Source organism: Drosophila serrata, unplaced genomic scaffold (genome assembly GCF_035046125.1).
Source record: "Drosophila serrata isolate PLE 108 unplaced genomic scaffold, ASM3504612v1 contig_272, whole genome shotgun sequence".
In the NCBI taxonomy this organism is placed as follows: domain Eukaryota; kingdom Metazoa; phylum Arthropoda; class Insecta; order Diptera; family Drosophilidae; genus Drosophila; species Drosophila serrata.
The window spans coordinates 9,082,268-9,095,228 of record NW_028257170.1 but is presented as its reverse complement, the minus strand read 5'-3'; the positions used below and the strand labels follow the sequence as shown (position 1 = coordinate 9,095,228).

At 38.3% G+C, this 12,961-nt stretch overlaps 3 protein-coding genes across 7 annotated transcripts in view; 1 reads left to right on the top strand and 2 right to left on the bottom strand.

Annotated features, from left to right (window-relative positions):
- Nucleotides 1-72: 72 nt before the first annotated feature.
- Nucleotides 73-2,946, bottom strand: HDAC1 (histone deacetylase 1). Its single transcript, XM_020960258.2, has 4 exons — nt 2,593-2,946; nt 2,038-2,150; nt 733-1,978; nt 73-670 (listed from the first exon to the last, which is right to left on the bottom strand). The coding sequence occupies exons 1-4, from the start codon at nt 2,633-2,635 to the stop codon at nt 501-503; spliced, it is 1,572 nt and encodes a 523-aa protein (XP_020815917.1). The 5' UTR covers nt 2,636-2,946; the 3' UTR covers nt 73-500.
- Nucleotides 2,947-5,020: 2,074 nt separating this feature from the next.
- Nucleotides 5,021-12,961, top strand: part of Src64B (Tyrosine-protein kinase Src64B) — a 41,664-nt gene continuing 33,723 nt past the window's right edge. The window contains exons 1-2 of one of the 5 annotated variants that reach the window (XM_020960267.2): nt 5,021-5,267; nt 5,871-6,000. The gene's annotated coding sequence lies outside the window, so the exon portion shown is untranslated. Of the gene's footprint in view, nt 5,587-5,825; nt 6,001-12,961 lie in introns of all 5 variants that reach the window. The other 4 variants (XM_086833574.1, XM_086833573.1, XM_086833572.1 and 1 more) reach the window with 4 other exon arrangements.
- On the bottom strand, nt 7,386-11,508 carry LOC110189977 (nucleoporin Ndc1). Its single transcript, XM_020960266.2, has one exon. It carries the CDS (start codon nt 9,978-9,980, stop codon nt 8,223-8,225), a length of 1,758 nt encoding a protein of 585 aa, XP_020815925.2. The 5' UTR covers nt 9,981-11,508; the 3' UTR covers nt 7,386-8,222.

Genomic DNA, 12,961 nt, shown 5'->3' with positions numbered 1-12,961 from the left:
ATGTATTATTACACACAAGTCCAAAGTCACAAATTATAAAATAGCCCCCTAAATAGGAGAAAAGTCCTTATGTATGGTATAAATATTTATTTGGATTAGATTATTTTCTGCATGAATCTCCACAAGGGATCACTTAGACATAGGTAGATCCTCCTTTATTTGTTTTACTTTTTTCTTAACTTACACAATTACAATAAATTGTATTTTAGCTTACGAAGAGTTCAAGTCCCGCCCACTGATTACTGATTTTCCCCCAGGAAAATCGATGGAATACGGCTCTCGACTGATCGATCGTGTGGAGATGTGTGGATAGTTGTGCTGGATTGACATGCTAACTGCGATGATGATGATGGGATACATAGACGGGACATGGCTCAGGGGACGTGTTCGGGAGACATGATTGAAGGTGGGGGAGAGTTCAAGGGTCGCTAGGTAAAATCCGGCGGCTTGTACTTCGGCGGTCGCTTAATTGGCTTCTATAACCAATTGCGGCCGCCACGTCATATGTTGTTCTCCTTGGCACCCTTGGCCCCGGAACCGGAATTCGATCCGGTGCCGGATCCTGCATTGGTTGTCGCTCCCGCATCGTTGTCGCTCTTGTTGTTGCTATTATTGTTGCTGTTGCTGTTCGTATTTGAGGCAGTGGATTCCTCGCCATCGGCTCCATCTCCTGAAAAAATCGTAGGAATTGTTAGAGCCTGTATTTCAGTATATCAATGCGTTGTCACTCACCCTTCTCCTTCTCGTCCTTTATTTCGCTGGACGTCTCTGAGGAAGCCTTGTTGCTGTTAGTATCCTTGTCCAGACGCGGCCTCTTCCTCTGGCCCTTGTACGTCCTGTTGTCCCGGCGTCCACCCTCGCCCTCATCCTCGGAGTCGGAGTATTCGTTCTCTGGCACAATGCGCTTATCCTTGTCGCTCTGTGGCAGTCGCTCATCTTTGTCGACCTTATCCTCGTCCTCAGACTCATCGTTAATGGCGTCCTCGGGGATCGCTTGGATCTGAACGCCCGGGGCGTGGGGCAGCATTCGCAGGTTTTCGAACAGACGGTTCTTGATCTTCTCCAGGTACTCGGACGTGTTCTGATTCGTCATATTACTGGGACTGATGTGCAGCTTAAAGTCGGGCCCAAAGTACTCGAAATAATCGTTGTAGGGCAGTTCGTTGGCTATTTCCACGGCCAATGCCACCGATGTTTCGTACGTCCAGCAGCGGGAGACGTTGCGGATGGTATAGCCACCACCGCCGACCATGAGGAATGGCAGGTTATACTTCTTCACAAACTCCACACACTTGCCATGACCCTTGACGGTCAGATTGAAGCAACCCAACCGATCGCCGGTAAGGGAATCGGCGCCACACTGCAGCACCACGGCCGCCGGCTGGAATGTCTCCATCACCTTGCTGATAATGGGCACGAAGATGCTCTCATAGGCATCGTCATCCATGCCATCGCGCAGAGGTATATTCACGGCATAATACTTTCCCTTGCCGGCGCCAATGTCCCGGAGGTCGCCAGTGCCCGGAAAATACTCGCCGTACTTGTGGAAGCTCACGGTCATCACACGATCAGTGGTGTAGAATGCCTCCTCAACGCCATCGCCATGATGGACATCAATGTCGATGTACAGAACACGCTGGTGATATTTCAGCAACTCCAAAATACCCAAAACGATGTCGTTGACATAGCAAAAACCGGAGGCCTCCGATTTCTTGGCATGATGCAGGCCGCCGCCCCAATTGATGCATATCTCTGAGGCCTGTTTGTTTAATTTGACAGCGGCTGCCACGGATCCGCCGGCGGAGAGCTGACAGAACTCGTAGAGTCCATCGAAGACGGGACAGTCCTCGCCCACATTGAAGCGCTGCATCTGCTTGTTGTACTCCGAAATGTTGTCCGGACGGATGGAGCGCAAGAACCGGACGTACTCGTCCGAATGGAACTTGGTCATCTCATCGGCGGTTGCTTTATGCGGTCGCTGGAATAGCAAGTTGTTTTTTAACAATAACAAATTGATTTCAAATACTAATTACTTACGTAAATCTCCATTTTCCGGTAGAGCCCATAGTTTAGGAGCAGATTGTGGGTCATGCGTATGCGGTGTGGCTTCATGGGATGACCCTGGCCGTAGTAGTAGTTTCCTATGTCACCTGCGGATTAAAAATCACAAGTATTAGTCGCTTGAGAAAAAAATAAAACAATTATTTGCCACGCTATGCAAAATATACATTTTACGGCCACTGTCGGCGCGGCGTCTCAGCGAGTAGTTCACTTTGCCCGAACGACCGCAGCGGTCGCACTTTCGCCCGGAACGAAAGAAACAAAAACAAAAGGGTGGCGAAAAGAGACACCTACAGGTACATACACGCACACGCACACAGCGGCACTGCGGCCGTTCACGAAAAGTGCGCTGTGGTAACAACGCGCGCGTACAGTCGGCATAAAACTTGAAATCTGCGAAAATGCCATTATCTGACGCCGACCGGATGCGGAAAAAAAGGAAAACCTGGCTTACAAACAATTAGTGTTGTCATGAAGGCATTATTAACCATATCGCGGTGTTCTTGCACATTATATTTAATCAAAACTTACTATCATAATAGTAGCAGACGCGTTTTTTGCTGTGAGACTGCATTTTGTGGTGCTTTGCTGGATCTCAAGAACTTTAAAATCGATCCGGCGGGTTCTTGGAACCTTGATTGTGTCTTGGGGCAGTTGGAGCACTCGGGAGATCCGCTTTTTTGGCGCGGTTCCGCCTTTTGATAATTTAGACAGGAACAATTCGCGCACAAGATAAATGATGGTACTTTAGGGTTGTTGAATTTTATAAAAATATCGATATTTTTATAATTTTTTTTATATTTATATCGATGTTGCGATATATTCTTGAATATTGTTGATATCAATGAAGGTAGCAGTAAAAAAACTTGCTGTTATTTTACACGTCTAGAATATAATATTACATGTTTACAGATACATGGGGTAGACTCAATGAAGGTAGCAGTAAAAAAACTTGCTGTTATTTTACACGTCTAGAATATAATATTACATGTTTACAGATACATGGGGTAGACTCCTCGTTTTTGGGGCCGATTTTCGTTTTTGGGGTAGAATTCTCTACATGGAGTAGAAATTTCATGTCGGAAGTAAAACACATTAACCTGCTGGGTGTTGAGTTGTTAAAAATATATCAAAATACCAATATATCGATCTTGTTTTTTTTTTATATATGTATTTTGTTTCTGGCCACTCTGATTTCCGAAATTTGTATTTAGCTTTTACATTTTACACGTCTGTAAGTAATTTTTCACGTTAAATGACAATATATCGATATTGCCGAAATATCGAGATTAGAGGTTGTGCATTTGGATGTCAGGGCAATTCAATGTATCGACATTTTTTGGTGACAAAAATACTAACTAACATTGTTATAATTTTTTTTTAAATGTTGCTCATGTTTTAATAGTAGGATTTTTTGTTTCCTTTGTAGAAGTTCCGTTAAATTTGTTGTTATAACGAAACTATCGCTATGATTCTATCTGTACCATTAAATTTTTGATTTCATGCAGTATTTTAGTAATTTTTACTAATTCATTTTTGAATGTTTATGTTTATTTTTCTTGTATTATAATATATAATATTTTACACATTCAGCTATATATATCGGCCAAGCGAAAATAATATTAAAAAATTCTGCGACATATTTTGGCGATATATTTGGAAATTTGATAATTTTGTCCTATAGGAAATACACAAAATATTTTTGTTGAGAACAAATTTTTTTTGTTTCCTTTGTACAAGTTCCGTTAAATTTTTTGTTATAACAAAATTATCGCTATGATTCTATCTGTACCATTAAATTTATTATTTCATGCAGTATTTTAGAAATTTTTTGCTTATTCATTTTATAATGTTAATGTTTATTTTTCTTGTATTATAATATATAATAATTTAAACATTCAGCTATATATATCGGCCAAGCGAAAATAATATTAATAAACACTGCGATATATTTTGGCGATATATTTGAAAATTTGATAATTTTGTCTTATAGGAAATACCCAAAATATTTTTGTTGAAAACAAAATGTATCACAAATATAGATATATTAATGTTTTTCGACTAATACATACTTATCACATTTTATTTTAATTATTCTTTTGCTATTAGTGATATACGTTCCGATTTTTTTTTTTTTAATTTTCACAATGAGGCCCAGTTAGCTTTCTTGTATAATTATATTTAATATTTCAAACATTCAGCATTTGTTTGCTACACAACTAAATATATCAGTCTAGCGAAAATAATAATAATAATAAATGTGATTTATTTTGTCGATATATTTGTAAATTTAATAATTTTGTCCTATATGAAATATCCAAAATATTATTGTTTAGAACAAAATGTATAAAAAACATAAATATATTCATGTTTTTCGACTGATACATATTTAACACAGTTTATTTAAGTTATTCTTTTAATATAAGTGATATACGCTGCGATCTTTTACAAATTTTCACCAACGAATCCCAGTTCAAGCTGTATAGACTTAAAGAAAATTCCAAGCATGTTAATTTATTCTTCTGTATTTTTATCTATAAAAATTTGTTATACGGTTCTTAATCAAGAATTGAAAACACCATTCAATTTATCTATAATTTAAATGCATTTTCTTCTTCCTCTCATTCTTAAATATGATCTTAATTTTTTCTCTTATCTACATTTTTTTAAGTGTTATACAGGCAATAAGACTAGACACAAACCTAGTGTGTGTCTCCAAAAATATACTGATTAATCGATTAAGGAACCCATCCCTGGTTAAAATCTGTGTGGGAAAGCCATTTGCGGAGAATTTAAAAACTTAAATGTCTTTTTATTGATTTGACGGTACTGAAAGAACATAAAAAGGTATTTTCGAACCAAGACTAGAAGCATAAAAGCCAATTTTTCACAACTTATCCAATGAGACTGTATATGGTACGACAAAAAATACCAAAAGTGTGACCATAGGTTGGGCGATAAGAAACATCATCGAACGACGAAAAAAAAAGAGGAAGAGGGAGGAACATGAACACAAAAACAATCGGCGCTAAGCAATTCGGACGCATTTTCGCAGTTTTTCCAGCGTGGGTGTTTTTCCTCGGTCGGCGTTTTTCGGCGGCTTCTTGGTGAAGAGAAAAAAAAAGAAAAAACAATTGTGCATGAAGGCAAAAAGTTAAAGTGCGAAAAGCTGAATTAAAAAGAATAAAAATTCAAAACGACGACGCGTAAGTTCAACTCCAACTGTAAATTCGTGTGTGTGAGTGCTGCCGACTGCTGGTGTGTGTGTTCGAAAAAAAAAAGAGAAAGAAGTTGCCAAGCAAATGGAGTTGCAGTAGGAAACACAAACAGAGTCGTCGCCCCTCTCTCTCGCTCGCTCACACACACTCGCACGCGAATGAAGAAGTGGAAAAATTAAAATCGAAATAAAGTGACAAAGCGGAGTAACCAATAATAAGGAAAATGCCATACTAAATGAACCCGCACGCTGTGGAAATTAAATTAAAGTTGAATGGACAAATCAAATAATATCCTGCGCAGCTCTCTGTGTGATTTTTCTCTCTTTATCTTCCCCTCGCCAAACCAACGCCTCTCTGCAACTTTCTGTTACTTTTTGTTAAACTTCTTTCCCTTCATCTTTTTTTCCCCTTTTGCTGTTGTTGTTCTTGTGCCCGCAGGATATGGAAAACTTTCTGCTGGTGTTAAATTGTAGTTTTTTTTTATCCCTTTGTCTTTCCTCTTCTCGTTTATTCATCTTTTTCTTTCCAATTAACGACGAACTTCAGCGAAAAGCATAAGCGAAAAATATATATTTTATTTGTTGTTTGCAGACCGTGAATTAAAAACAACACCAACTACGGCGGTAGCCGCAACAGTAAATTCCGCGCTTTTAATAGCAATAAAAAAACCTACAAAGAAGCTGAAGTTCAGAACTTTTGATTTATTCTAATTAAATCTAAGGTAAGTGCATAAATAAAAGAAACCGGATTAGCTCCTTTTCATTCGCACCTCCTTGGCCAAGTACCGTTAAGAAGAGAAGCCAATGAACGCAAATAAGTAAACACAAAAACTAAAAAAAAATAAGGAAAAATAAAACGGGAGAGCGAGCGAGAGCAAGAGATTTGCTCTCCCGCTGCATTTCTATTTATGCTTTAGCTGCTGATAACCTTACAGTGAATCCTCGATACAAAATTAGGCAAAATAAAAAACTACTTAAAATAAAATAAATGTACATTTATTACTATTTTATTATAACCCCTTATTAAATCAAGCAATTATATTAAATTTTACACTATTGAATCACTTAAATCATGGAGAATATTTAAATTTAGCAGCTTTCTATAACTTATAAAATTTAATAGAATGGAGTGTACACTTTAATTGGAGTTTACTGCAATTATTGCTCGTCTCGGCTGCTGTAAAAAGTCAAAGAGCATTTCTGGTTGTTGTTTTTGTTGTTAGTGCAATTGTCTTTAATTTGTTGTGAAGAGGAGGAGTGCTAGCAGGAGAGAGCGAGAGGAGGTAGAAAAAGAACGAGATGACGAAGAAGAGCGCAGAGCAGCAGGCGTCGGCGCAGCAGCTGCTGCTCTCGCCCTCTCTCTTTTGCTCCCGTTTCGTAGCTGTGCGCTATTTTCGGCATTTTTGTGCTTATTTATTTACCTTTTGGTGGCTTGTTTATTAATCTTCCTTCCCCCACCATATCCTTCTTCTACTCTCAATCGGTCCATGTGCTTTGAAGTTCAAGCCACAGAATTTGTTTCTGTGTTTTTGTTGATTCTCTGCTATTTTTGTAGCTTATCTGCTTCAACGGAGTTTTCCTCACTAAACGCCACTCCTCCTCCTTAGACCTTCCCCCTCTCTGCCAGGCAAAAACCCTTCAATTAACATTGCCGCCGTCTGTTTTCCGTTTTCATTTTTTCGGTGGCTCGTTCCCTTTTTTTCAGTTTTCTCCTTTTCCACTTTGCGGCAAGCCGATAAAGATAAAAACCACAAATAGTTTGCCTCACATTTTGTTTTTACAGTGGAGCTTAGGATATGGGATATTTTACAAATATGGCTCACTTAATATAATTTTTTCCATCTAAATGTTTTAATTTTTTTATAAAACTTAATATTACAATTTGTAAGATGAAAACTAATAGAAACTTTTTAAAATATAGAATCTATTTGTTTAAAATTTGTCATAAATTTGCACAATAAGAATTATAAGTTTTACAAATACATTTTTATTTGAGTGTATAATAAACGAATCTAATTCACTTTGAGCACTGTATCTTTAACCCTTCGTATTTCATTGCTTCTGCTTTGCCGCCGTCGCCTTGCTCTCTTTAACCCTTGTTGGGTGAATGGGGGCCTTCTGTGGAGTTCCATTTAAGTGCAACTGAGCAATTATGCTTTTTGGCCTATCGACCCCTCTTTTGCGCTCCTCCCACTAGCCCCCTTTCATCTCCTCTTAAATCATTGCAAAATGGCAATCGCAAAATGCTCAAACAAGTAAATCTGCTTAACTCGACTAACGGCAAACTTGTTGAGATCTTTTCATTTTCTCTATTTTGCTCGCTGCTTCTCTTGTTGTTGTTGTTGTTATTCGCATTTTCTATTTTGCACACAAAGCGCTTACAATGGCAAAAGGCAATCAAAGCGAGAAAGGGAATAGGAGCGAGGGAGAGGGGAAGTATTAAGCGTGGGAGGTGCAATCAGGAGAATCCAACAACAAAAAACCACTACAACAGCAGAAAACCGAATAAAAAAGTAGTCAAAGCAAAAGAAGTGGCGGAAGAAGAAGCAGCAGCAGCACAAGTAGAAAATTCAATTGTTCGGCCCTCTCTTTTGGGCTCTTCCTTTGTGCTCTCTGCATGTGCCTGTGTGTGCGAGTGTGTGTTTTTGTCCACTTAGCCAGCAAACAATGAACAATTGATAAGGAACAACGGAAAGGAGAAGCGACAAAAAAGAGGAGAAGGCGAGGAAAAGTGGAAAGTGCGTGGCAAGTGCGTTGAAATTAAAAAAAAGAGAAATATTTGTAGCAGTGATAAAGCGTTTGGGAAAAAGATTAAGTTTTACCTGTTTTCCACATTCCTTGCGGCTTAATATAATTTCCTTAAATACTTCAAGGTTAAACACAAAAAAGATCATAATATTTAACATAAAATAAATAAATAAATACTTTAACAAATACAACAAAATTAAAAGTTTTCTTGAAACACATTTAGATTATCCAATCTATGCTTCAGATTCTCCCATAGCGATTGTTCATTCACAATAAAATTGAGATGTGGCCCAAATGTTTTTAACATTCTGAACAAACAGCGATTGGTGGCCAACATCAGTAGCTTGTGGCTTGAGCAGAGTTTTTCATTTCCACGCTCCGTTTGAACTGGAACCTCAGCGGCGTCTAATAGTTTTCCCTCCACCTTGATAAGGACCTTAAAAACCCAAGGTATATCCCTTTGAAGAATACCAAATGTATCTTCCTTTAGGGATCTCGCACAAATGCAAACGAGTCCTTGAAGGATCCACACCAATGGCTCACCACATTCCAGTGCCTGATTGAGTTTTGCCAGTTTATCGATTTCAAAAAGAGAATCGTACATATTGGGAATTACGGGAAAGCTTTTGAAGACATGCACCGAAATTAAAGAGAACTGTTTTCTAAAGTGATCCTTTAAATAACAAACGAAGGAATCAATAGGACGTCCTTGAGGTATCGAATGACAACAGCATAATCCTTGAGGTCGTTTAGCCTCAGGTTTGATTAGTGGTCTAATTCCGGTTTTACGTTTCAGTAAGTCACAGATCTGCGCTCGAGGTGCAGTATCCAAACAGGAGTCCATTTGATCTACAAAATCATTAATTATTTTATGAATAACTTCACGCAATTCTTCCCAATAATCATTGGTATTCTTCATATCCTCGAGAGTGAATAATTTGTTCCACAAATTGCCTGACATTTCTGCATAAAAGTCTCGGGCTGCCAGCATCCTAAAGCCATATAAATGGGTACTATCCAGTGCATTTGATATGGATAGGGATAAACCATAGCTTGGATTCTTATCATCCAATGGCTGCTCTTCCTCCTCCTCTCTCCAGAGCAATTGCGTAATATATTCCATAATCAGACTTTGTAGACAAATATCCTCTCCAATGTCCTGACATCGCAATTCAATAATTAGTGGCAATTGACGCTGCATAATTAGGCCATAAATCTCCCGGGCAATATTTAATTTAGCCAAAATTAGGGCATTTACCAGCCAACCTCGAAGGAATATTCTGGGTTCTACTATGACCACCTTAAGACCATTAAATATATTTTCCATATATGGCCAGAAAAGCAAGGTAAATATCACAGTTGGCTTGAAAGCTTCAATTTGAGATCTATTGAATAAAGACCACATCTGCAGGATGGATTCAAGCAGACTCAAACGCACTATGGGCAATGGGAATCGTTGAAGAGTCAAGTCATGTTGTGTTTTGAAATAGAAAATTCCAGATAGACAGCCCAATAAGTGGTAGTATCCTTCTGCTGGCTTAACAAAGGATGCATATAACCAGCTGGTGGATATTGCTACTGACATTATCGTGAAGAGCAGTGAAAAGTGTATGGGAAACTCATAGATAATCCTTTTCATTAGTGTCCCATTACATCTGGGATAGGCATAGTGCATATGCCACAATACAAGACCATATCCTGCCATGCCAGCTCGTATTATAATCATCATTGTAGATGCATACAGTGAAAACAATGTCCAATCAAGGGTCTCAACTAGGGAGTCCAACGGTTTTCTCACCTGAAATAATTCAAAGCCGAGGAAAATTCCAAGCATCAGATAATCCAGCAAACATCCAAGTATAAATGCGAATACGAAGCGATATTGCAATAGCTTCTGTATCTTGTGCGGCACATTGTTGGGTCCGAACAGAGTCCTTAGTATATCCGACCACATAATTACAAACTCTTCAATATTTGTTTGTATAGTTTTATGTATTAAGGTAACTGACAGTACGAATTTATTGTATACTATTGTGTTTGACTGTCATCGGGGTAAGGGGAGACTCTTAGCCTGCTTTGAGTCAGTTTACTGTCTCAATTGACATAGTTCCCAAGTCAGTTGGCCAGGACATCAATCTATTTAATGGCCTGCCGTTGACCCAACGCACGCCCCCCAGTGCAACTTTCGCCCACTTTTTGCAAAAGTTCAAAAGTTTTGATGCCAATTTAAAGTTTTTCTATTGAATACCCTAACCTAAATGCAGGGTGCTTTGGTAATGGATTTTGTGTTCGAAAAATTTAGAACAATTAAGGTTCCTAAAAATGTTCCATTACTCTATTGGAAATTGTTTTCATAATTGTACCATTTAATTTCTTTTCTTTAAATTTCCCTTAAAATTTAGTAGAGCATTCAAAGCCTGGTTTTCTGCCGAAAAGAGTTTCCATTTTAGCCGTTTTTGTTACCGTTTTTTATGGCTTTACAGGTGACAAGTCAGCCAGGACTAAGTGCAGCTAAAAACAAAGTTGTTGCCGCTGCAGGCACAACATTGCATTTGCAATTGTGTGTGTGTGTTTTTTTTTGTTGTCTTTTTGTGTTTTAGTCACCTGAGAGCGGGGGATAACTAGAGGTGAAGCCCGGTTTTTCCCGATGCTCTCCTGCTCCCAGCTAAAGTTCTAATTTATGTCGTTAAGTTTGCGCCTGCGAAAGAAAAGTTTGCAGTCGCATTTAATGGTCAAGCTGCAGGCGCAATTTCTACAGGGGAGGGCCAGTGTGTGGAAAATTCAAACGGGAAACTGGACATGGACATGGAAATGGACATGGATATGGTCATGGTAGAGGAGGATGTTGGGTGTTGTTTTTCCCCTCCATTTCGCTATTTGCCATTTTAGCCTGTGTGTGACCGCCTAACCCAAAAGCTGACCGGGAGTGGAGCGAGGCCCGGGGCCAATTAGATTTATGGGATTAGCACAGGTCGTTGGCAATAAAACACTCGCAGGCTTCCAGGGGGCAGAGAGAGTAACGTGAAAATCAGGAACATGAGGAGGATCCCCTAGAAAAACACATATGTATGTATGCTCGTATGATTTCTATTTCAACAGGAAAAAAAGATCTATATTTAAATTGTATTAATATAGAATATCATATAAAAATTATATTTGAAATTTTAACATAATCATGATGCATTAAGTTATTTTTTTCTCTATATTACAACTATAAGGATTTTTGATCGTTTATGTCCAAGTTAGATCAATTTTGTATCGTTTTATCTTATTATTATGAAATAATTATGAACTAAAGTATTCAAAACGATCTTAAAACTAATTCTATTTACATATATAGTATATTTTTTTAATATATTGATCAATTTTATACTTCGTTTTAAGGAAAACTATTTCATTATTTAATTTCCTGTTTCCTAAATGATCATGTGACCCTTTTCTCGCCGTGCAACTCTGCAAACATTTGCATTTGTGTGTCCTGGCTCAGCTTCTCTCCATCTGGTGTCCTCTCTTTCACACTATGTAGTGCTCTCCCTTTCCACTTTCTGCTCCTGTAACTTCCCCTCTCTGTCTCTCTCGCGCGCGCTTACCTTCCAGTGCACATCCGGTGGGCAACAAAACATTGTTTCATTCCATAAACCGCCGACAACTTTTGCATCGTTCGCCGGTGGTTGTTTCGTTCTCGCACTCGGCGAGCTTTGTTCCGGTTTTCCCCATTCATTCTTCTTTTACAGGACTGGAGTCCTTGCGCCCACCTTCCGCCAGCCACGCCCCGTCGTCCTGGACGCCCGCCCGCCCTCGTCCTGATTCCCTTGCCATTGAGAGGCCGCGACGATGACGCGTGCTCCTGGCCCATTCCAAAAACCACGTACCGCCGCACACATTTCCGGACTCAGCCGGACGCTTTTCATACCCTTTCACTTAGGGAAAGTATTTTCATTTTAGGGTGAGGTTTCTTGGGGGCAGTAATATTTAAATGAATTATTAAATATTTAAATAATCATAAAATCTCTGTTATAAAACAATTTATTAACTACTCTTCATAAGGAAAAGCTATTTTTATTTTCGGAAGATGTTTCTTGGAAAAACTAATTGTGAAATGTTTCTTTAAAAGAAATATATGTCTGGAGATAATGATTATATTTAGTTAATGATATAGAATCTCTGATATAAAAATACTTATGAACTATATTCGAAACAGGTAAAAGATTTCTAGGGAATTTTCAACTTTTTCTTAACCATTTAAATATATAATTAAATAAAACAAAACATTCTTATTTATACTTGAAACTGGTAAAGGATTTCTATGGATTTGACATATTTTCTTAAGCAATTGATTACTTAAGGGATCAAAACTGTGTGAAAACTGTAGTAATATTTATAACTGATTAATACTTTTGCTAATTTTAAACAACTTGGTATAAAATTAGTTCAAAATACTGGACATATTTATTACTTTCAACCATATTCAACAATTCAATGACACTTTATAATGACATCCTTGAAAGGGTATTAAAAACTTTGCTTCCAAATTAACCTTCCTTTATTTTCCTCCTCTCTTGGGGAGGTTGCTGTTGCGTTTTCTGTTTCTGTTTGCTGTTGTTGTTTTTGGCTAGTTTTCGATTTTATCGATTTTCATAAAGCTGCTTTTATGGGCGGCATTCAGTGGCAGAAAGTTTTGTGCCTGCGTTACTCCAATTAGAGGCACAAAAACACATCCATAAAGCAGAAAAGCACACACACAGAGAAAAGAGAAGAGAAGAGGCTTGCGGAGATGAACAATTTGGCCGGTTGACCAGGTGAAACGAACATTTCTGGCATTCCAATCGCATTTTCATTGACTTTGCTCCAGCTGCAACTGAGGGAAAATTTTTTGTTTTTGGTATTTGCTTCATAAATTGAGTTTTTAGTCTCGGACCGCATGTACATATATCC

Bases quoted from the DNA above. Each gene is read 5' to 3' on its own strand.
- HDAC1 (XM_020960258.2), bottom strand. From the start codon at position 2,635: ATGCAGTCTCACAGCAAAAAACGCGTCTGCTACTATTATGATA. The intron at 2,151-2,592 runs GTAAGTTTTGAT...TTTAATCCGCAG, and splicing joins CGTCTGCTACTATTATGATA to GTGACATAGGAAACTACTAC. The intron at 1,979-2,037 runs GTAAGTAATTAG...TTGCTATTCCAG, and splicing joins ACCGGAAAATGGAGATTTAC to CGACCGCATAAAGCAACCGC.
- LOC110189977 (XM_020960266.2), bottom strand. From the start codon at position 9,980: ATGTGGTCGGATATACTAAGGACTCTGTTCGGACCCAACAATGTGCCG.